The sequence below is a fragment of the Mixophyes fleayi genome, chromosome 1, assembly GCF_038048845.1.
Source record: "Mixophyes fleayi isolate aMixFle1 chromosome 1, aMixFle1.hap1, whole genome shotgun sequence".
NCBI lineage: Eukaryota > Metazoa > Chordata > Amphibia > Anura > Limnodynastidae > Mixophyes > Mixophyes fleayi.
This window is the reverse complement of record NC_134402.1, coordinates 53,879,678-53,905,766: the sequence shown is the minus strand read 5'-3', so window position 1 is coordinate 53,905,766 and position 26,089 is coordinate 53,879,678. Positions and strand designations below refer to the sequence as shown.

Genomic DNA, 26,089 nt, shown 5'->3' with positions numbered 1-26,089 from the left:
GCATTGACCTATTACAGTCTGAGACTGCCATATCCTTGATTTGGTTTGAACCTAATTTGGTAATCTTTTGTAGGTGTCATTTTTATTGTTGGTGTTATATTTTCCATTCAAATCTGTGTTAGCGACACCAATCCCTATTTAAGCAGCATATACATTGATGAAGAAGCTCGTCATTTGTAGTATTGTATTTAAATGCCAATCTAACCTAATCCTACATTTATTTCACCAACTTTACTGCAGAATAAATCATCACTTTCTGATTGAGAGATATGCATAAGAGGAAAGTAGAGAGAAAATGTAAATCAGATGCGGAAAGACAATTTCTGACAAATGTTAAATATTTTATTATTAATAGCAAAGACTCTGCTTAGAGGTTGAAAGAATAGAAGAAATGTACGTGCCTTTGCAAATAACATAACACACATTTTCTACATTTTCCTAGAAAAAAAAGGTAGCTGCACCTTTGGCCTACAGGCAGTAGAGATCTAATTTTTCAGCCTGGACCAATAGTCATGAGAACTCATAAGAAGCCATAAGATTACTAGTGATTTTAAATCATGTCACTGACACAGCTGAGGCACAACGCATTTTATATCCACTCCTTATACCGAAGAGCTGGCTTTGGCACTTTATGGACAGTTCTAGCATACTTTATTTCATGTCCCCCTCCCCCCCATTATGCTTAAACTGTCTTTAATCCTCTACTTAATTTTGTTGCAGAGTAAATGCTGTGATTAATTAAACCTCCTTTAGACATTTTAATTGACATTGCTGGAGAAGATTTTATGAATATGTTATACATGGCAGAGTTGTAAACATAAAAATAATAATCTTGCAAACATAATTTTTAATAAAAGAAAGAAAAAAACTTATATTAAGAGATAAATATGCTCGGGATGACAGCAGTGTGTCAGAGCTCACATTTTTCAATTTATACCTAGAATAAATTCATATCAGCATTATGCTCTGAATATATAATGGTGAAATGGGGTTGTCATGCAAATGTCATTTTCTGAAGTAAATCCTTCAGCAGTGGAGTTTCTTATTTGCCTGGTATTATGATGGAGTTATCTCCCGAACTTTTTTCTTTGCACCTCACAACTGAGTCAAAGTTCAATATTTCACACTGATGAGCCCCAAGCAGTGTGGAACAGTCTGTAGATAAGATGCTGTCTACCATGTAATGTCCTAAATACCCAGTGGGTAGTCCTGCAATTGAGTTGCTCATTTGGATTCCGTCATTAGGGAGTAGTTCAAGAGATTAACAGCCACTAACCCCTTCCTAATCCATTTTATTGCTTTAATTAGGTTATTTCTTCAGCTGAGTTCAAAATTCATATGTTAGGCTAATGAGACCCCAAAAGAATGAAGCACTCAGCCTATATGTGGGATTCTGTACAGAATCTAAATATCCAGTGGGCTGCCATATGCTTTGCATTCAAAAAGTGTCTGCCCCTACAAAGTTACGTATATAAATTTCCATCATCCCATCTGTTATTTATAATTGTGTAGTAGTAAATACATTTAGAGACAACCAGATGAAGTAAAAAAGAGAGATAACCTTATCTGTTTTATTTTTATTTATTTTCTTGCTGTATATATCTCTGAATAAGGGAATTATTTCAGTAATCAAGTATGTGTTATACAAACATCTGAAATGCAGAAGCATCATCATCATCATTTATTTATATAGCGCCAACATATTCTGTAGCGCTTTACAATTGGGGACAAATACAGTACTAAACAAACTGGGTAAAACAGACAAAGAGGTGAGAAGGCCCTGCTCGCAAGCTTACAATCTATGGGACAAAGGGAGTTTTATAAATGAGGTTAAGTCTACATTTTGCATTTCGGTCCAGCCAGACTGCAAAGGTAAAAGTGATTCGTAAGCTAAATGATCCCGTCACACAACAATGTTAGTCAGGGGGTAGTTGTGTGAAATTGTGTAATAGAAGCATGTATTACATATAGTATAGGTGTGCACAGTTGTCCAGAAAGTCCAACTCCATCCTGGGCATGGGGTGAGTGAGAGGCTGGACCCTCCCTTTAAATGGCCACTTAAATGCCTATAGCCGCGGATCGTTGCTCTCCTCCTATCATCTCTGTGTGCTGTGTGTCCCCTGCTGACGCCATATCTAATGTCGGACATGATCTGACAATGCATCATACCACATGTGCAGGAAACAAAAGAGGCAGAAGATGAGTCTGTCTCTGAGATGTACAGCGCCAGATGGAAGTGTGGAGGACGGAAGGCTCTTAGGGCTAGATTTACTAAGATGCGGGTTTGAAAAAGTGGAGATGTTGCCTATAGCAACCAATCAGATTCTAGCTGTCATTTTGTAGAAGGTACTAAATAAATGAAAGCTAGAATCTGATTGGTTGCTATAGGCAACATCTCCACTTTTTCAAACCCGCAGCTTAGTAAATCTAGCCCTTAATGTAATGTGGGTGCAGAGTGGTCTATTAATTTGATAGTCAGGATAGGGCTAATCATTTAATAGTGGGTGAGAGATTAATAAATTGGTGGGGTGGTGGGGGTAATTTGTTGATGGTGGGAATTATTTCAACTAATATTGAGGTCTTTATTTAATGATGGGGTAGTTTGGGGACAATTAAATTAATTTGGGACAAAGTTTGGGAAGAAGAATAGCTATATACTAAATGTGAACTCTAGTTATTTAATGTCGGGACGACTTGTAGGAAAATAGGTGTATTTATTAAATTTGATTGCTATTAATTTAACGCTTGGCTGTTTGGGGTGGAAATAGGTGTATTTATTAAATATGAATGCTATAATTTTAATGTCAGTGCTGGTTGCAGGTAGGAAGGTCTACTTATTAAACATGGGTGATTTAACGTTGGATCAAGTTGGGGGAAGGGAAGACTAGAGTATTCACTCATTGTTAGACTTTCCATACTTCATGTACCTATTCCTTTTTTCAAAACAAGGCCTCAATAAGCCAGGATCCTGACAAGCAGCCGGTACTGAAAGCTGCAAGAACAGGGAGGAGAGAACAGAACAGTCGGGAAGTACGTCCTGTTTCAGGGAATAGGACAGGAGAATGACTTAGCACAGGCTAAAATAATAGCCATGATTGTCATGCACATTTAGGTAGTGTGGTTGGTAACCCTTCACTAATATTCATGTGTTTGTCCCTTTAATATACTGTATATACTTCATGACTTCATACTTCATGTCTTACTGTATGTGTGTAAGCTCCCATTCCACAAAGGAGAAAAACAAATGATCACTTTCAGGAAAGGGGTGTAACTATAGCTGCTATTTGGAAGTAAACAGCTTAAGAATTATTTAGTGATTTAGACCTTAATAATCTTTATTTCCCTCTTCTCTCTTTCTATTTTGCCGAGCAGTCCTGTGATACATGGGAACCTGAGTACATCTGAGGCTGAAGTCCCCTGCTGGTTTAAATTCATAATCTGTGATCTATAGTTGACTGCACAAAAAACCCCACCATACTTCCATTATAATTCACAGGCACGTAGAGCAATGTATAAACAATATATAATTTATACCTTCAATTTTATGTTATTGCTTTTATCTGTTGGTGATTATTTATGCGTGATAACACTGAGCAAGCACTTACTGTACATATACAACAATCCGGATCTATATCTTAATAGGGCTAATGCATAAATGTATAACCCTTTCAGGGGCAGTTCTCATCCTTGTGGTAGAAATATTCACAGTTAGCTATAGATTTATGATTACTGTTGTCATTTATATTCCCATTGATGATTCCGTCTTGTCTCTCTTTTGCCCATGAAATGTATTCATTACATTACTTATGGCAAACTGGTAAGGTTTTCATGCAAACAGACAAGAGTCAGTGGAATCTAGCCCTGAATGTCATCGTACTTTTCCCTGTAGGTGTAGGGAATGATCATACAAAACAAAGACAGGACGGCAAAAAGTGTTTATGAAAACAGTACTTATAAAATGATCATAAGTGAAATGGCGGATACATATGGCCTATAAAATAAAAAAGCTGAAAGAAAATAAAATTAAGTTAATTGACAAATTATCATTAACATTTCAAAAAGAAAAATAGTGTGAGCTATATTTTTTGGCATGACGTTAAAACAGTGATAGGCAACCCGATACACCTCAAGGGAGGCATGTGCGCCACACCAGCGCTCAAAAAAGCAGCAGGTTGCTCGATTTACAGTAACAAGTTAAAACTACATTTTAACATTAAGAAAAAGACACCTATTTTAAATACCATATCAGAAGGCATTTTAATGAGAGATAGACAAGTGGTACAAGCAGGGCCATAGACAAATCTGAATGGTTGCCAATGGTTAAGGGGTGCCTCAAACACTGAATGATTGACATAATGTCACTCATCTAGTGTTTTTAATGCTCCTGCAATGCCCCCACATAGAGTAATGACCACTGGTGAAACTACCATTGGTGTGGCAGGTGCCTTGCACCGGGGCCCATGGAGATAATAGGGCCTGCTGCATGGCAGATGCAGAGTGTCGGGGGCCCCAGCTCCCTCCTCGCAACCTCGCTGCACCGGGGCCCACAGCTCTGCTGACCACTGACATGAAGGAACAGCAGGTGGCAGCTTCTTACCTATGGGCAGCTCCTCCATGCCTGTCATGGACTGGAGTGTGGCACTTGGCTATGATGTCACAGCCAAATGTCACACTTCCACTATGGGGCAGAGGGCGCACTCCCAACCCACAGCCTGCTAAGTTAAGAAGCAGCAGGGGGTAGAGGCGTCGTTTCCAATACAGTCAGGGCCCCAGAGCTGTTGTTACCAGATTTCCCACCAGCTGTAGAAAGTTAGGTGTCAGGCTGAGGCAGACATGATTCAGTTCTGCGGAGATGTTCCCTCTGACAAATTGTTGCACTTGTTATTTTTAAAGTGTCCCATGACAGAGGATGTCTACTCACAAGTGGAACAATAAAAAAAAGGCAGCAACTTTGAAGCACACAGGTAAATAACAGGCCCTTATCATGTTTTACTGAAGTAATTAGGAATGACGCTGCTCTTTTCTGTGGAGGAAGGAGGGAGACTAGGTGGTGCCGATGGCATGTCCCCCCCCCATCTCTGATCCCGGATGTGCTGCTTCTGTTACGTGACGTTCCTACATTGCGCAGAGGTCATGTAAGGAGAAGAGGTCATGTTTAGTTTTACTCTCTGCATGGCCAGAGCTCTTAAACAGATCATATAGTTGGGGTAAAGGCTTGGTGACCTGTTGTCAAGCCTATGTTGTTCATCACTGCATTAAAGTCTACACCTGCTTCAATTATAAATGGTAATGCCATCACTTCCAATCAGTGCTAGAAGATGTCCTCAATAATGGAGCCTATCTGCTTTGTTTAGAAAAATATACCCCCTGCAGAGGGTAAAGTGCAACAAGCTGCTTCACCCATGAAGATTAATATGCACAATACATCCAGTATGTTTATAGCTAAGATAGATGAATTCTAACATTTACTGTAATAATAAAAACTATGGGCACCTGTGCCCTGTATAATAACATTGGGCCTGAAACTTCCTCATATTTTTATCATGTACCTAAGGGTACACAATCCCATATATAATATTACTGTACTAGGCAGAGTAATAACCACCTTAAATATAAACAGTGTTACAGGTAGAAGTTGCTCCAGGAAGCTCTGACTTTAGGTACACAGGTGACGGGAATGGTATTACATTTCTATGCAAATATTATTACATAAATGGTCTTAATTTACTGAAGAGTTACTTTGTGTTTATTATGGTTTATTTATATAACAGCAATTATATTTCACAGCACACATATATATTCATCCATTCAATCAGAACCAGTATGTTTTTGAACTGTGGGAGGGATAGGGACCTGGTCAGAATAGAACCCATGACCCCAGTGGTGTGATCCAGCAATGCTAACCACTGTGTCACATGCTCTCCCATGACTCCCCCATGACTACTAAGATATTGGACCTTTGTTCATATAGATGTCTATATAGATTATAGAAAAAAGTAACAATTTTTTTTCTTGTTTTTAAGATATGAATGAAACTGACTTTTTCTGATTTTTTTTGGGCAGATAGGGATAATATAATAAAGAATGTGTTCTCCACACATAAAAGACTGCTATCCAAGCAAAGATGTGAGAGCTCTTAGAGAAAGTTAAAAAATAGAAGGCCAAAGAGCGCCTAATAGTGCAGTAGTTTAAGGTCACAATCCAAAAAACTCAAAGGTGATAATTATATGCGTACCGGATGAAAATAATTTAAAAGCTCCTCAACACATGTATCCTAGGTGTCTCCGGAAGGACCATCTATGGAATCTTCAAACATGTATGCCCATAAAAATAGAGATAGAAATACCAAAGATAGTGTAATATTTCCAAACCAATAGTGGAACAAGACACACCCAAAACTGTAGGTATATGTGCGTACCAGAAGTACTAATAATAAACGCTTATCTGTATTTGGTTCTTGTTAGTACAGTTAATCCACAATGTTAGACCAGTCCTCTCCACTGAAATGCAACCAGAAAAGGACAGAAATGCCATATAGCGTAGAATCATTAAAAACCATTGGTTTTGTGTCTTCCATATAAAGTGTCTTGAATATAAAGTTTTTATATGGTTATAATCAGTAAGACTGATTCCCTGCTTTTCCAAGTCTTGTTAGAGTTTTATTTCCTTTAGAACACATGGAATAGAATGTAATTCTCATGCAGTGTTCTACTTGTAATCCCTTGAGCGCTATACGGAGAGAGTGATAACACCTGTTGTGTGTGAATAAGTGTGATGCCCCAGGACATTTGTAGAGCGTTTAACAGGACCCAGTATTCAAATGAATATCTCCAGGGAAGTCCCATAGAGTCTGATCTGATCTGTAAACCAAGACCTTTTTATGCTGCTCGGGGTGAGTGATGGAGTCTGGGTAGTAACCTCTCCCTCTTCAAGCCATTGAACAAAGTTCACCAGAATCCAGTGTGAGGGGAAGATCCGCGAGTAGTCACAGAGCGAGCTTGGGAGAGAATGCAGGGCAGGATGGTGATGACCTGATCTGTCAGTGAATCGAACAGTGAGAGGTGTTCACTTTGAGAGACACCTGTAAGTATCAGGACCGCACTTGATAGTTACCGAGTGTGACCAGGAACAGAGAAGGAGTGTGTTTGTGCCCAATGTGACCGAGAGAGTTGGAGTGACTAGAGAGGTAGAGGAAGAGGTGAGAGAGAAGATGGCAGACCCATCATATGACAATGACAGCTCCAGTCACTAGAGATGTAAAGTGTTTATTATGCAACATAACTATGAACTGTGCTGGAGTTAAATGTTGTTTAACAACTTTATTTGTAAATGTCGTCACACAATGTATAATGACTTTGTTGAAACAATTGTGGACAAAATATCAGATATTACAATATATTAGCATAATAACCTACAAATAAAGAATCCTACTGTCATTTTTTTCATCAAAGAGAGAGATGGTCTTGCATCCATCAACCTCGACGTCTTGCACTGGTACACTGCCACCCTTGTGGTATCTATCACACTCAAACTGTTTTATCACTAAACCTGCTCTGTGCCAATTCACCCAGGAGGACCTGAGCATACAGAAATAGAGCTAGCACTGGGTGGCAAGACCCAGATTAATACAAAGGTTACTGCCAATGAGAAATGAACCTACACCACACACCAGACGACAACATACTATTACGCTAGGTGTATGAATTTAGGGCTAGATTGATGGGTTTGGTTTGGCATACTTGCCGTGGGTGGCAAAACTTGACCCACCACTGCTTAAAAATCAAATGTTGTCCTACCTTCCTGTTTACTGGATCAACCACAAAATAAGGGAACTGTAACACGCATTATAACCTCCTTGTAAACACACATACATGGGGAGGTAGGTCAAACAGGATGTTTTTTTTCCAAAAGAAAATGTAAATGTTTTAGTTTTTATTTGTGCAATAAGCACCGTTTGATGTATTGGCTTAATTAAACTTTCCTGAATTATTCTAAGGATTTTATGTTCTGCAAATAATTGGCTTTTTGTTCTCTACTCACTTATTGTTAATGGACATGAATAGCATCGCAATGTTTAATAAAAGATACTGAACAGATAGGGAATATGAAAGACCTGCAGTTAATGAAGTGACCTTTGTGTACTTAGGCATGCATTTCAATAGGGCTTACTTGTAGGTTAAAAATAATGTTCCATTAGCGAAAGATTTTAGCATAAAAACAATGTGAAAACCATTGAATAGACTACAGTTTATTATAAACTTAAGCAAAGAGAAAAAAACACTAGTATAAAAACTTGAGTTTCTGTATAATATATGCACCATGTTCAGACATTATTAAAATATAAAACAACTGACATGTAAAATAGTTTCCAACACAGTTTTCTTTTACATATGCTAAATATTCCTTTAGGTTTATAAACATAGAGGGCTTGATTCAATAAGGAACATAAATGCCATATTTCTAATTAAATTGCTCTGTGCATGCCCAGAAATGAACTGTATGCCAGAGAACTCAAGTGTATGCAATTCATGCAAAGCCCCAGCACACACAGCAGCATCCGATTCAAGCTTTGGGTACATGTTTCTCTGTTGTATCACTTGCACCAGCTACAGGATAGGCGTAAGTTCCGAGTGGTAGTGATGACGGTCACATATGTATGCTAGAACATGTGTTTGCAATCAGAAGCAACTATAAAAATGCATTTTATATGTATAGTAGACATTAATAACTTCCTGATAAATGTGTTTCATGGGGAGAGAGGGAGAAGAAAACAACTTTTTTTTAATGTTTTTTCATTAATGAGTATATTGTTAACAGGTGAGCATAATTGAAAATACATCACCGCGCAGTGTCTTCACGACCGCTCCGGAGGCACTCCTACCTAAATGCCTTACTCAAGTCTGTAGAACCATTTTACCCTGGTAAAGCTCACATTGGTACACATATATGTAAATGGAGAGCATTGGAACTCTGTAGCCTATTTGTCATTAATCTATAAGATACTGTGGGGTCTATTCATTAATGCTGTGCGGTCAATATCAATCTTCATATGTTGTTCAGATAGAATACATATATCATCCAATAGAAAGAGAGGTGAAGATGCTGATTTAAACTTCAAAAATACTCTAATAGAATTTGATGTAAACTTGTCAATAAAATAACAGGTAAAGCAATACCTTATTTTCTGAATCATTTTATTATTGGTATCTATCTATCTATCTATCTATCTATCTATCTATCTATCTATTTCTTTCTTTCAATCTATCTATCTATCTATCTTTATCATTCTCAGTTTATTAAAAGATTTTTAAACAAAATGTGGTTGTCTTTTCATAGCCCTCTTGGCCACTGTGCATTTCAAAATATTGTTTCTACTACTATATGTTAGACATACTTGTAGACTTTTTGTTTTAGCTCTCCGGGAGATCCAGGAGGAGGGGGTGTGGTGGGAGGGCGGAAGAGGGTGATGAAATCGTCATTTTGCAGAGGACGGGGCCAAAATGGCCCGATTCGTGGTGAATTGCGTCATTGAGGCTCATCAGGGGCAGGATGCGGGAGAATTGCCTGCTCTACCGGGAGACCAGGAGACCTATTCGGAATTCTGGAGTCTCCTGGACATTCCGGAAGAGTAGGCAAGTATGAGTTAGAGTATACGATGGAGTATACAGTAGTGCAGTTTTGTCTACCCTGTGACACTCCAGGTGGTGTGAAACTACAAGTTCCAGCATGCTTTGCCAATATATAGCAACTTATTGCTGAAAGGGTATGCTGGGACTTGTAGTTTCACAACATCTAGAGTTTCACAGGTTAGTCAACACTGGTATAGTGTAATATAGCATACCTTTCAACATCAGTACAAATAATCCATTATCTACCTAAATCACGTCCATATCCATCCACCATCCCCTGGACACACCTAGGCCATGCCTATAATATTCCAGGGTCAACGAATTGGGACTGTCCTGCCCAAATAGAGACTGTTGAGAGGTATAGTACAGTATAGCACACAATCTTATAGTATAGTAAATTATAGTATAACAATACAATAGACAAATGTCCTAGATATATTATTTTTCATATAGTGCTTTCCCAGTAATAGTGCGATTGGAAGACAACTGCACGCAGAGACATATAGTAGTGATCCCTGATTGTCTATCTACATGTCCGATAATGATTCGAGCAACTTTAAAATTTGCAACCACACATTGCCATATTACCTGATACTGCAGTGTGCATGGCTTTTTTTAGTGTTAGTTTGATTTATTTACTTTGTTGCATTTAGGTTATAGCTCTCTGCTGTGTTATATCATCTAATTATTTAATAGGATATATGATGAAAATAAAACAGGGGCGCACGCAGGGGGTTTTTTTTTCAAGAAACCCCTCCCCTCCGCGAAGAGCGGGGGCTACACAGTGCCCCTACATAGCGGCACTGTATTGTACAGCAGCTGCGGCGCTGTCAAAGAAGCGTCTGCGGCGGTGCTGTATTGTACTACAATACAGTGCCGCCGAAATGGAGCTGCTGAGCATGCGCAGCAGCTCTCTATATTTTTTGTTTCGGGGGGGGGGGGGGGAGAAACCCCCCTTTTAAAATCCTGCGTGCGCCCCTGTAAAAGGGAATGGATATACTGTATACTTTATTCATTTCAAAATGATCATCAGATGCGTTAAAATGTGGCCAAATATCACAAAATGTGCTATCTGTGATCTGAACTGTTGGATTTTAAAGTATAATTTAATAGGCTATTTGCATGGTGAACGATTTGCATTATGAAATAGATGCAGAAGAAATACACTGACCCTGGTCCTCGCCTGGGAGACAAGACACATAAAATTGTGACATTGGAATCAAGAGCTGCAGCTATATTGTTAACACCAAATATATGACTCTTGCAAAAACAAAAAAAAATCAATATACAGTATATGTTATAATGCTCCTGTGGCTCACAAACCCTGCATACTTTTATTATCCACTGGCTTAATAAACTACAGGGAAAAGTAAACCTTCCTAAAGTAATGTTTATTGGTCAGGAAAAAATGAGCTGAACGGAGACGATTCCGTTGGAGTTCTGCGCCCGGCAGCTGAAGGTTACAGCTCTCCAGTGAATACAGCATTGTCAATAACCGCGCAATGTGGCTGATTGACACTTCACAGGTAAATAAGAAAAAGAAATTGCAGCAGATGTTTTAAGAAAAAAAAAAAGTATGAAGCGTAGCTCTGCTGGTGCACTGTGTAGGGCTGATATTGTGCCCCCCCCCCCCTCAATGGGAAAACTCTGTTCAGCAGGGATTACACATTACATTTTTAAGTGCCAGATTGTGGCACCGTTAAACCACACTACAGAATGTTAGATCACTCTAGAACCCGACCACAGAAAAAACTGCAGGCTTTTATTTCTGTAAAAGTGCTGTGTTTTACAATACATTTTATGGTTAGAAGAAATAGGATTACCAGGAATGTAAATAGGGACACATATGAATTATTTTATGTAGGCATGCAGTATGTGTGTGAACTAATTGTAGCACAGCCATGTAACATGAATCATTTTAACTAATCTCCCACCTTTCCACATCTCCCACCCCCATTCTGATTCTGATTGTACTTACCTGCAGACTACGCTCAGATCTCTACCAACAAACAGGTATGTGCAGCCCTTAAAGAGTCAATGCACAAGATGATTGGCAGTCAGTAAAATACACAGGGCATGTTACATAACATGTTACATAAGAAAAAAATATTTTTACTTGCAAATATTGAGTTGATTTTTTTTTGCATTTTTTAACATCTTTTAACAACCTAACAAATCTTTGCATGTATATATTGTGCATAACATTATAGCTATCAGAGTCCTGTGATTTGCATTAGTAGTTCCCTAAATTAGATTCACATTTTCACAGCAGGCTCTATTTTTAAATTTGCACATCAATGTGTGTTTGGTGTAACATGCTACAAATGAGAGGTTTTCTTAAAGCTGCAGTACCATCTAAGGGCCAATCAGCAACTTCAATTTCAGTGACTGTTTCTTCTGATTGGTCTACCCACTCACACGGCCCTCAGCAGTGTCACACAGCCTTGATTTAAACCATGTGACAAAACACAGAGCCCTGGGGAAAACTACACCATGGAGCAGACATCTTTTCCACAGGCTATAATGAGGGTAGACTGACTGCATATATACTGCACAGAGAGCTTCCTAAGGAGAATTATTTGAATGAGCTGTAGCTAAGAAAGGTGTTTGTATAAAGTAGGCAGCCATGCCCAAGAATCATTATCATCATCATCATCATTTATTTATATAGCGCCACTGATTCTGCAGCGCTGTACAGAGAACTCACATCAGTCCCTGCCCCATTGGAGCTTACAGTCTAAATTCCCTAACATACACACACAGACAGAGTAGAAGAGAGAGAGACTAGGGTCAATTTTGATAGCAGCCAATTAACCTACCAGTATGTTTTTGGAGTGTGGGAGGAAACCGGAGCACCCGGAGGAAACCCACACAAACACGGGGAGAACATACAAACTCCACACAGATAAGGCCATGGTTGGGAATTGAACTCATGATCCCAGCACTGTGAGGCAGAAGCGCTAACCACTTAGCCAACGTGCTGCCCCAAGGATGTAATTAAATTGCAAATTCATACAAAATAAGCATAATAATAATAAAAATAATAATAATAATAAAATGTGGATTTGTATGTATATATATGTGTGTGCGTGTGTGTGTGTGTGTAGCACCTAGTGCCATTGTGTCCTCCCACTGTTTCATTTCATGAAGGAGGGGGTATAAATAAACATTCACTTGACTTTAACAAGAAGCTGAACATTTTTTATGGTTACAATAAAAACTGATAATAAAACTGAATTTATTTTGAACACTGGTCACCAGACAAGTCAAGTTGTTAGACACAAACAAAATGACACGATAAATCCTATCTGATAAGAAATATACTGTTATATGTTAGATATCATGGGCCAGAGAACTGATACCAATTACACCTATATTTTTCATTAGAAATTGCATACTTTGACTTTTCGCAGAATTAAGCGATTTACTTTACTAGCTGTGTGCCCAATACAAAGAACCTATTATGTGTGATGAAAAAAAAACCGGTTGCACTTGTATTCAGTGGGAGAAAACCAAATCACATCTATCAGTTCTCATTTAGAAGATGGCTGCTCATACTTGACACGTTTCTTTATTTTAAAGATCAGCTTTGAGGACTCAATTTGCAAATACAAGATCAAGGCTTCAATTCTCCAGGAGAATTTACAAGTGATTATCTGCTAACATATTCCTCTGCCAAACCAGGGTATAGAGAATTCTCCCACTTATTTTTTTTTTAATGTTATTAATCATTAATAATTTTTGTCTGAGAAGTGCTTATTATATTCAACTGGCACAGTGCATCTTGCTAAAAATAAAATATAATTTCTGGGGCAAGGTGCTGATGGACAGCTAGATGCAAAATCAGATGTGGTAAACTTTAGCTAGAAACCTGTTATTCAGAAAGTTACGAAAAACAGACTGAGGAATAGGTAAATGATTGCTGCTGTTATAATGTCCTGCACACAGTCAAGGTAACTAAGCTCCTCCTACAGTCACTTTGAGGAGCGCTACTACGGAATTGCAAGAGGAGAGGAATGCCAGGAGCAGTGTAGTAGAAGCTAGGGTTTGTTTTATATAATTTAGTATATTTTAGGCTTAGTGCTCCAAAGGGTCTTGCTAACTTTGGCAAGTTGACCTCCTAGAGATCTGGGGGTGGTGTGGGTGTCAGATGGGGGCAAGGCTCGAATTGCATCATTTGGCCCTGCCCCTAAACTGTCATCACAATTTCTAGCCTATGACAGCAGGGGGTGTGAATCACGTTCTAAGCCCCGCCCCATCACTTAACTAATGAAGTGGCCAGAAATCGGGAGGTTGTTCTTCTCTCTTAGGAATCCAGAAGGACTCCCAGACTTTCCAGGAAAGTAGGCAACTATTGTCTTAAGCATTAAAGATACCAGATTCCTTTGCTGACATGTAGGCCTAGCTTACATACTCTCAGAATGGCATAATTAGTAACCATGGTAAACATGGTCATAATATAAGTTTATTGGGTTTTTTTTAAATACTGACCAATAAAATTATTACAAAATGAAAAAGAACAAATGCTGAGAATGACATTCAGCATATAATCCAGGGGAACTTGCACTGTGTATGCAATCTTTTTTTTGGAAAAACACATGCCAGGAGAGTTGGCAATGCCATATATGCATCTGATTGTCTTCAGTTGTGAAAAATAAAGCCTTAGCCATTCATGTGATGAGTGTAGAGAGAGCATTGATGTCACACTGATAGGCAAGGATAGAGTAGCACAGATAAAAATCCACTGGTGCATGCAACAGGTAAATCTGGGAGAAATGGTCATAAATATAAGGGACACCTGCAGTTATCTGTATTTATTAATTAAATACCATACACACTAAATCATGAATAAATCATGTTTATGATCTATTTATTTTTGCCCGAAGATCACACTGCACTCTATGATCATCTACCATATAAAAACATATATATAGTGTAGGCTTTACCATTCCGTGGCAACTTCAAATTATTACATTTAAAGCAACTCATTTTTCAACCAATGAGGACCAATCTCAATTGTTTCAATCATTCACTCCTAGACTGGATCACTTCCTCCTGCCTTAGCTGAATTCACTACCTGATTCACTACCTGATTCTATCTAGTGATCGTACAATAAGGTATTGTATATGTAAAACCAGACTTCTAAAATCAAATCTGTCTCAAGTCCTGTATATAAGAACATTTTTACTTTAGACATTTCCTGGATAACTTAACAAACTGTATAGTAATTTGACGCTTGACACTGCATTTTGGTACCTTCAGTCAGAGTTCCTAAAACTCTGTGATACCCATGTGCCATTGTGCAGAGTTAGAGTGCGTGTGTACCACCTTCCATGGGTATCCTCTGACCTTACTAATAACATCTCTGAGATGTGCTGGAGAATAAGTGGCTCTACAAAAGACCTTCATGGTCACAGTCACGGCGTAATACGTGCGCAAGGCAAACACAAGTAGTAAAAGCGCAATACTACTCTAAGACTTTTCAAATTCTTAACAATCCAGAAGATCATTATTAATGTATTTGTGTGATCTTGCTCTCGGGAAACTGCTAGAATCAATTAGAAGGATACAACGCTGTAACAACAATATTATTGCCAGTTCATTCGATGAATACTTTGTGGGGTGTGCTGTTCATTAATTGGAACAACACCTCCACCAACAAAATATTATAGCAAATTCATTCATTTAGTCCTATGTAAATAGGACACAGAGTATGAGCTACTATATATCAAACAACCAATGTGGGCTGGACCAGTTGCTCTCACATTTTATATGCCTAAATGCCCCGGGCAAGGCCTGCTCTATCGCTAGGTGACCCTAGGTGGCGACATGGAGCATCAGAGTGCAATACAAATTTGTATCACTAGCTTCAGGACTTACCTATAGGAAATGCCTTGACGTTGGCAGGTGAGCTTAATCCCAAAATTGTTATACTGTGCACAAAATTCTCCTTTATGTATATACTGACACATAGTGATTTATATATTGCTTGTTTATGAGCGCTTTTTCTAGAGTGCAGGGGGCGCTGAAAATGTTGAATGAGTAACATAATGTGTTACTAATTCCGTGTCTATGTTGTTACTGCAACACTCTCATACTGAGAGCCAGCCGCTAACAAGTAGGGGCTACAGTTGTCTTCTGCTCTTCCATAAGGATGTAATAGGCTGGGATGTCATATCCCAGTGCCATACCCCCACACCCCCAAGCAGATGCCGCTCCATTCCTCTCCACTCTAGATAATAAGAGAGGGGGCCAGGCCGCACCGAGGACAAGGAGAACAGTCAGTGTGGTGCCTGAGGAGGGCCGAGCATTTACCTCAATCTATCTATCCATCCATCAGGTGAAATGTACTGCAGAAGTGATTTTAAATTGGCTACATAATAAAGGATATTTCACATTGTCTCATGTGTTTTGTTAAGAATAGATATGATGCCACCATTTAAAACTATTATGTCTTTATGGTGATAGCATAACACAATTTCACACAGAGTTGTAATTTCACATCAAAATGAGCAATGCAAGAAGAACATTACAATCTGTGTTATCACTTTGTTGTGTATAATATAGGAATAGATGCACATAATGGCTGTTCCAACGCATCATTTGTTTAGGATGCAGAAGAAAATAGGACATAATTGCATACACACAGCCACATAACATGAATTGCTTTTGCATTGTACCAGTCTGCAAAGGAGATGAGAGGTTGAGATTGATGCACATTCAGTTGTATTTGCCATAATAATACGTTGATATAGATTTGTGATTGAGGACAAGAGTTCTACTATGAAAAATAAATTAGTATTTGGAATGTCTGATCAGGGAAATTAAAATGAAAAAAAAAAAAAAAAAAGCAACAAATGCGTTTCCATTTATTAAGAATCACCCCATTCAAGAGAAGTTTAATATATACAAAGGTCAATACATTTCTAAGGTCTTTGTGTTTGTTTGCATTATCCGCAGCGTGATTGCTTTACAAAATGACAGATCTAAGCAGAGCACATGCTTTAATGATACAGATAAATCTTTAAACAAGGTTCCATCATAATCTAAACGTCAACTGAAGCATAACACAAAAAGGTACAAAAGATGGACAGAAATGAAAGCCCTTAGGGGCATATTCAATTGTTAGCGTTACTGGCCAAAGTAACGCTGCGCGCACACTAATACCGTCATTACGGTAATAGTGCGCGTAAATACCGTTATTACGTTACATTTCACGCTGGATTTCAGCTCGTGGCTCAGGGAACTGCAAGCTGAAATCCGGCTTAGTATTACTGTAATAATGGTAATACTTTTTCCATGGCGGAAAACGGGAACAATTGAATATGCCCCTTAGAGTAGCATTCTAAAATAAAACAAATAGGGACATTTCTCAAAACGTTTGTGTGGGTATGGGCTACAATACATTTTACACAGTCATCTGTGTGTCACTTTTCATAAAAGTCCTTCGCTGTGTCACATTTAAAACAATGAATGTCTTGTTGACATGAATAATACCAATATCACAAGTGTACCCGCTTGGCAAGTAACTGTGACTTAGCTTAACTGCCTTGTGTTATGCATAAGGATAAGATGGTGATGTCCTATAGATTACCAAAAGTAGTAATGTGGTACCGAATTACTTTCAAAATCCTGGTTGGTTATTATCAGTCATTTTTGCTAAACAATATAAATATTTATTGTCAATTGTTTTAAAGTGCAAATTTAATATTATTCTGAAAGTATTATAATATAATCATTTCAATAACAATGGAAGCCTTTAAAACTAATATACATAACCTGGCAGAAGTTAGCACTTGTACCACAAAAACTGAAGTGTCAACAGGTCTCCTGCCCCTGATCATAATCAAGACTGTAGCAGAACATCCATGCTGTAATAGCCAGCAGGCCAGAAGGGGATTTAAAATTGGGCATTTGCTGCCCAGTCCACATGTTTTACCATAGATCAATCTGGTATGAACATAAAGCAGCTACTTTGAAATAAAAAAATAATTGTTTGTTTGTCCTTTATCATAGCGTCTAGTTGTGCCACTGTGTAATTCTAGTAGGGAGACACAAAGCAGGTTTATTCCAAACCACAATTCAAATAGCACTATACCAATAACAGACAAACGTTGATCAGTCTAGTGCACATGTGATCAATGAATGCAAATTCAAATCGGTTACACTACATCTATCCTGCTCCTAACTAAGAATTTGGGCCTGATTCATTAAGGATCTTAACTTAAGAAACTTATTATTTAAGTCTCATAGACAAAACCATGTTACAATGCAAGGGGTGCAAATTAGTATTTTGTTTTGCACATAAGTTAAATACTGACTGTTTTTTCATGTAGCACCCCTTGCATTGTAACATGGTTTTGTCTATGAGACTTAAGTTAAGATCCTTAATGAATCAGGCCCTTTGTGCCTTTCTTTCAAAATTCCATAATTTCCCCACATATGTGTGCTTGTAATGGGGGACTTTGTAGCATGGTACAGTAGAAAGAAGGATAGAACTACACAGCATAGATTTGCTATATGTTTGTTTTTTTCTATAGTAGTAAATGCATTAGTGGCAGATGGCAATAAATGGATAGAAAACCTGAAACTCCTCCAGAGGTCTGTATCTCTAGACACAAGCCATCACTAGTGAATGACTGTCAGGTCACAAAGATAAACAAGGTTTTATGTATAAATAAATGATAATAATAATTACCACAGTATTATTATTATTATTATTATTATTATTATTATTATTATTATGATTATTATTATTATTATTATTATTATTATTATTATTATTATTATTATTCAGAATAATAATAATAATAATAATAATAATAATAATAATAATAATAATAACAACAACAATAATAATATATTTGGATAGGTGCTAATATATAAGTATATAGCAGATATATCCATGTACAAAATTACTGTAATTCACAGTAACTCTGTTTTATATTTATAGTGGTTATATTAACAAATCATTTTAATGAACAATCAGATATCTTTACATTGTCTCAAAATCTAACTGCTGATGATTAATGTATAATCAAGCAAAAAGATAACAAAAGAATAATAAAAAATATCCAATCTCACAAACATTACTGCAAACAAAGCCATCTAAAGTCAGGTGCGTAATATACAGCCTTAGTATTGCTGGTTATTGTTATTGCTTAGCGTACTTAATAAGATTTCTGGCACACTGGTTGCAGACATATTGACAGGAATCCAACTTTCAGGCAGACACATATCTATATCTATATCTAATAGTTTTTTTTTAATATCATAAACTTTGATCACTTTGTGCAGGAACGAACTGGGAAATTCCTGAAACAGCAGCAGACATTGTACTACCTTTGTTGCCCGCCTCACTCTGGGAAGGTTGAAGGTCATCCGTCTAATAGTTCCACAGTTATAGCCCATAAGTGATTTGGTGGCAAGGAAGAAAAAAAAAAGTGAATTCAATGTGAATTCAATTACTTATTTTCCAGGCTGTAAATGTATTGTATGTAAGTTTTTTTGCAATGAAAACAGCAAAAAAAAAAATATGACATGCAATTTGATTTAAAACACATAAAAGCATAATAGTTGGGTTCTGTTATACAACAGCATAACGTGACTATAATAATTTAATATATAGCAAACAGTGATTTTAATGCAGGGAGTAAAATCAAATGCATACACCAGATGGTTGACAAAATTTAAATGAATTAATAATAATTATAATTCCCTGCCACAAATCATTAAGACACCTAAAAGATGCCATTCATTGCTTATAAGATTAGGGTTGTGAAAGTCCCATCAGTGTATTTATCTGTATAATTTGTTAATTACATACATTCAAATATATCACACAACAGCAATAATAATGACAACATTTTTATCTCTTATTTTTGTGATCTAAAAAACAATATTTTGCATGTTTGGGCTAGTCATCTTCATTTAATCCTCTCATACCTTAGACAGGTATTTTTTAAAGAGAACCTGTCATCTACATACGAAACACATATGATATGAACACACAACATATAAATAATCATATGTTCTCTATATTAATCCTTTACATGTCTGCGCTAGTGCAGCAATTAGACCAACTGTTTTCTCAAACAACCCCCATATGACATTAAATGTTTGCCATGTACCCCCTAGTGTGTTCATTTTTTCTAAGTACCACCTAATATGTGAATATGTATTCAAAGTAAATCCTAGTAAATTTATGCCAAACTACTCCTAATAAATTTCAATATTTTAAAACTTCCCCATCTAATTAGTGTTCTATACGTCTTATCCTATACTAATAAAATTAAATTACATTTTATATCGGCGCTTGCATGATACGGAGTGATCACGTGTCATAGGAGTGTGCCCAGGGCTTCCAACCCAAGTTTTGATCCTGGTCCCACTTCTCCTTGAGAGATTAGTTTATTTATTTCCAAAACATCAAGCTGAGTTTCTGTGATACGTACTCTATGACCGACCGTGCAAGCCTGCTCTTGACATCAGTTCCCGGAGGTCACAGGTAAGGATTATTTAGTATTTGCAGTAAGTGGGCGACATATTTTAAAAATTTAATTTTCACAAAAGGTGGAGGTGTTTTTTTTAAAGGCACCTGGGGTATGGATATAGATAAGAACTAGTAAAACAAGTCCCCCTAAGATGACCTTAAACACATGAACGCTGAAAAATAAATCAATCAGACATTGATATGTTTTTAGAAGAAAATATTCATCTTTAAAAATAAAGTTAAATTTTAACATAAAGGGTACTAAACTGTTGCAGTAATATGAAACAAGAAACCCTCATTGATCATACAGGGAAATGTTATTTCTTAAAGGTTTCTAAATTCAAAACGCCCAGGTGTGAAACACATAATCCTGTAGGGCTGATGACAGGCTAGAGTTCTGGGATTTCTCATAATTAACAGATAATTAGCCAATTAACTTGCTCTCTGTATACTAAGGAAAATGTTTAGGAGGATGTTTGTCTGAATTCTAGACTCACTTGCTACCCTTGGGATTCTGTAACATGTACGCATGGTTTATTTTGTGGGTGTGCATTACCCAAGTACGCTATTGATGAGGCAGAAATCTAAGTAGCATATTTTATATATTTGGTAGCTGTCACTGTGATGTTGTTGTACCAAGTCCATATTTAGTGTGACATCATGGTGGTTTAATTAAGCTGCAATGGCTATCTGTAAACCCGAGGGTTTTTTCTTTTCCCATCTCTATTAAAATTAACCTATACTTTCATCCATAACAGAGATGAGTTGGGATTGATCTGTCGACGCTGAACCTGTTAACAGTCCGACTGTTAACACCAAAACATCAACAGTCACAGATGTCGACAGGTTCAGTGTCTATGTGGAAAGTGGAGACCTTGTGACTGTCAACATTCAAACGGCAATTTCAACACCAGCTGGTGGACTCGCTGGCACAACACAACGGCCAGACCCGCCGGCAAAATACAGCTGCCGTAGCCACTGGCACAATACAGTAAATAAAACAGTAAAATAATAAATAAACATTAGTACATTAAAACAAAAACACAGCTCTCATTTGAGCCACATGATGCTAAACAAGATATCAAATGACTCTGATGTAGATGTACACAAGTATAAGAAGAAAATAAATATAGTGTGTGTTGTATTTATGTGCGCTTTAGTGCTATTTTAGAAAATATGCAATATTTACACTCCCCTATAACTGGGCTGAAGAGCGGTACCATAATGAGTGTCTGCGGGTAATAGTGATGCATGGTGGAGGTTCATTGCAAGTTTGGGGCTGCATTTCAGCAAATGGAGTTGGGGATTTCGTGAGGATTAACGCTTTCCTCAATGCTGAAAAATACAGGCAGGTACTTATCCATTATGCAATATCATCTGGGAGGCATCTGATTGGCTCCTACTTTATTCTGCATCAAAACAACAACCCCAAACATACAGCCAATGTCATTAAGAACTATCTTCAGCGTAAAGAAGAACAAGGGGTCCTGGAGGTGATGAAATGGTCTCAACAGAGCCCTGATCTCAATATCATTGAGTCTGTCTGGGATTACATGAAGAGACAGAAGGATTTGAGCAAGCCTACATCCACAGAAGATCTGTGGTTAGTTCTCCAAGATGTTTGGAACAACCTCCCTGCCGAGTTCTTTCAAAAACTGTGTGCAAGTGTACCTAGAAGAATTGATGCTGTTTTGAAGGCAAAGGGTGATCACACCAAATATTGATTTGACTTAGATTTCTCTTCTGTTCATTCACGTTGCATTTTGATAATTGATAAAATAATATATATATAATTACATATAATAATATAAAAATATATTTTTCTTACTTTGCAGCATTTTTTCCACACCTGCCTACAAATTTCGCACAGTACTGTATTATATATAACGCTCTCTTAAAATATATAGAATATGGTTTTTAAATTAATAAAAATTGAACTCACCCTTTGATAGGTTGATAAAACCCTTGCAGTGTTGAAGAGTATATCTACCAATGCCAGACAGTAACGTCAGTACTTGTAACACATTTATTCTGCAATTATAACAATAGATCTGCCGATGTAGCTATCTGAATTGATCGATAATGCAATAGAAAATAGTAGACATGTTTAATCTGAAGTGGTCAAATTGAATTGTAACTGTGCTTTATTTAATCAAAAAAGTCGAACTTAGTTATAATGTCTGATTGTCTGTTCTATATCTAAATATTATTTTTTTTTAAAATGATTATTTTTCAAAAAATGTGATTGCAGCGTGTGTGCCATAACCGGAAATGTATCTAGTTGTATATAAGGCCAATCTTGAAAAATTGTATAGTCTATGGCCAGCCTAAGCTATTCCGGTAGTGACATTCTGTTCGTGACCCTGGCACATCTTTTCATTACTGTTAGATAATATCTGAACTAGATAATGCCTGACAATAGGATGACTAACGGAGAAAGAATGAGAAACCAAGGTTGGAGCAGAGAGTGATAAATGACAATCAAGTGCAGAATAATAAAAAATAAAAACAGCTATTTAATGTGTCTTGGCAATTCCTTCTCTAATCCGTGTAACCTTCTCTCCGACTTAATTCACATTTGTGGTGAGTACAAAGAGTTCAAAAAAGTAATTATTTTCCATGTGATCCGGTGCTCAGAAAACGAGTCTGCAAAGACAACTGCTACAGATGTTTTGACCAAGGCTTGCGCTGGTAAATTTTTGGAAACAAGTGCAGACATATCCACAGATCAATAAATACTTCTCGTGTAACCAGAAAGAAAACTGGTTGTGAACTCTTATACTGCAGAAAGGAAATAATGTCTAAGAATAGCAAAAAAAAAACAATGTTGTCGCCCTACAACACACACACACGATTAATAATAATTAATTAGCATTTTTTGCAAATGGAAAAATAGAAGCTTAGAAGCTTGTTCATCAGCAGGAAACTGCAAATGATAAACCACAATTGTGTTTTATTTTTGTTTTGTTTTAGATGTGCATTGTTATTTTTTAATTGAAGAATAACTACTTGTATTACTCTTATGTGTTTAAACAATTTCCAGCTGTATGCAGGTAGTGAATCATAGCATTGATCATTTACATATACATGGAAAGGCTTTAATTATGTTGCCTAATGAATTCCTTAGTGCAAATCTACCCAAAATCTACAAAGACATTCCAGATGTTAGCATTAATAATGAACTTAAATTATGCATACAAAAGCATATATGAGCGATATATGTGAGAGGTATAAAATGCAATGAGTGCAGAATGCTACTAATTTATTTGTTGGCTTGTTGCAAACTTAAAGAGAAAGTACTATAGTAAATGGATAACTTAATTGGCTTTTAAAAAGTTTGGCTGGTTACACACTACAGGATTGGCCCGATAATCAGCTGAAAATCCTGTAGTGTGCACCCAGCCTTAGCCTAATTAGCCATTGTATTATCTGTGGTGTGATTGGATGATCCCCAGAATAGAACACCTCTAAGATTAACTACCATAATCAAACTCAAACACCTAGTTGTAATAACATATAGTATATATGTCAGTACCATTTTGTCTATCTGCTTCTTAATTGTAATTTTTAATCTCTCAACGTTTGTTTTATGGTATTCGGAATCACATAGCATAGTACTCAATATTATACAAAGGGCAGCATGGTAGCTAAGTGGTTAGCACTTCTGCCTCACAGCACTGTCATGCATTCAATTCCCGACCATGGCTTTATCTGTGTGGAGTTTGTATGTTCTTCCCATATTTGCATGGGTTTCCTCCGGGTGCTCCGGTTTCTTCCCACACTCCAAAAAAACATACTAGTAGGTTAATTGGCTGCTAACAAAATTGACCCTAGTCTATGTGTATGTTAGTTAATTTAGACTGTAAGCTCCAATGGGGCAGGGACTGATGTGAGTGAGTTCTCTGTACAGTGCTGCGGAATTAGTGCCATTATATAAATAAATAATCATGATGATACTCATGCCCGCAATAGCAGACTGGATGGTAGGAAAATCAAGTCCTGGCACAGCCACTTTGGTGAGCGAAGCACAAGACTTACACCTGTTACTGCAATGTTCCTATTTTGGGACACTGTTATAAAAAAAATGTCACAGAGCCTCTTTTCATATCTGTAGAGAAAGATGACCACCCTCTTCCCCATCTCTGCTCACTGAACTGTTCCGCTACACCACCCAAAAACTTGGAATGGCCTGCTAAACCAATGGCAATTACCAATGGAAAGTCCACTGCTAGTAGTCTGCACTTTCTGGCAGTAATAATAATGGAGCAGTGAGTGTTGTTACCAGGATGATTACAGAAGTTGAACATATGGTGTGCACACATCAAGGGACATTCCCTAGCAATACCAAGGGCAGCATCAACTCCTGTATGACTGACTAAAGTCCTGACTACAGTCCAGACCATAATCGTGCATGAAGATATGAAGAGTGTGATATTGTTAGCTTGGGACATTGATTTGTATCCCCCCATCCCCTTTGTTTCTCTCACTCCCCCAGTCATAAAGTTCTTCTAGTTGTATGTATCAAAGGCTACCTTTATCATTTCCAAGTCACAGAAAGGAAATAAAACCAATTGATGATATAAACTATTCTATGATATCTACTTGGTCTCTTTCTCTGCTGCTCTCCATTTATGTATTAGGCTGTGTGAATTTCTGCAGTAATAATACAAAATCTTTAATCCATAGAGTTTCCCTGCCTACAGTGAACACAGCACCGACGGAGAAAATCTTGTTTTTGAGATGAATACAACAGTCGGAAATAGACAACTGAGAAACAAATACAGCTATTGATCCCAACAAATCATCAAATAAGACAACACAAACATTCTTGATGTATTGCCAGCCATGGACTACAATGAATTATGTGGAATAAATTAAAAATTTACACACCATTAGATTATTTATCTGTGTAATAGAGAGGGGGGGAACAATGACAGTATTATGAGTGTTTGTAGATGACCATTCAAGCTGTGCGTAAAAAGAGGCAAAGAGATGAATAATTATAAATGTCAGATGAATGGAAGCTGATGAAGCCAGAATAATGAGAAGAGGATTTAAAAAGATTGAGATAAACGTAAGGTTATTCTGACAATGAACTAAGAAGCAGAAATAGATTCCACAAATTGTTTTGTTGATTTATATTATTTATAGTAACCTCTCTGCTCCAAAGATTCTAGAAATGATATTGCGATAGAATGTGCACATTCTGAATGGAGGGTATCCTAATTATACTATATATGTATATTATATATATAAACACATTCAAATATCTATGTTGGGTGTATGAACTCCCCATATTCCCTAAGCACATATAATGTACAAGGCATAGCTCTTTAAAACATGTCTGCAATTAGTTTCACTGACTCATGCTTTATCCAGTACACATGGAGCCAAAACCACAAAAACGCTGAAAGTATCTAAAAAAGATTATTAAAACATTATACTAAAATTCCAGTGAATTAAACAAGACATTTCATTATAATCCCTTTTCTTATACAAAACGTCCATAGTTGATCTTTTATGCTTCTAATTAAAGGCATTGTTCTAAACAAGGATTTACAAAGGCTACATTTCTTTTTGTCCCCCTACTTTTAAAGGCTAACTCCACTCAAAAATAATTGTGACTAATTAAATCATTATGCTGGGTTTCACAATTTACTCTAATAACGCCTGATACTTGAAGTAGAACTTCTACATGAAATCACCTGTTGAAATACCATTATCAAATATAATAATCAAACATAATAATGATACCAAGTATACTTATAACAGATGCAATCTGGAGGAAATCTTCTTTTTATCTTCTCAGAATCATATTCATCATCATCATCATTTATTTATATAGCGCCAACATATTCCCTAGCACTTTACAATTGGGGACAAACATAGTAAACTAATAAACAAGTTGGGTAAAACAGACAAAGAGGTGAGAAGGCCCTGCTCGCAAGCTTACAATCTATTGGACAA

General features: G+C 37.1%; 1 protein-coding gene across 3 annotated transcripts in view; it reads right to left on the bottom strand.

Moving 5' to 3' along the window:
- The window catches only part of PCDH7 (protocadherin 7), a 585,593-nt gene that overhangs the window by 476,350 nt on the left and 83,154 nt on the right, over positions 1-26,089 (bottom strand). Inside the window, exon 2 of one of the 3 annotated variants that reach the window (XM_075194765.1) lies at positions 18,973-19,015. The exons of the other annotated variants lie outside the window; for them this stretch is intronic. Within the exon in view, the coding sequence (XP_075050866.1) occupies positions 18,973-19,015 (43 nt within the window). The remainder of the gene's footprint in view (positions 1-18,972; positions 19,016-26,089) is intronic. 3 annotated transcript variants of the gene reach the window in all.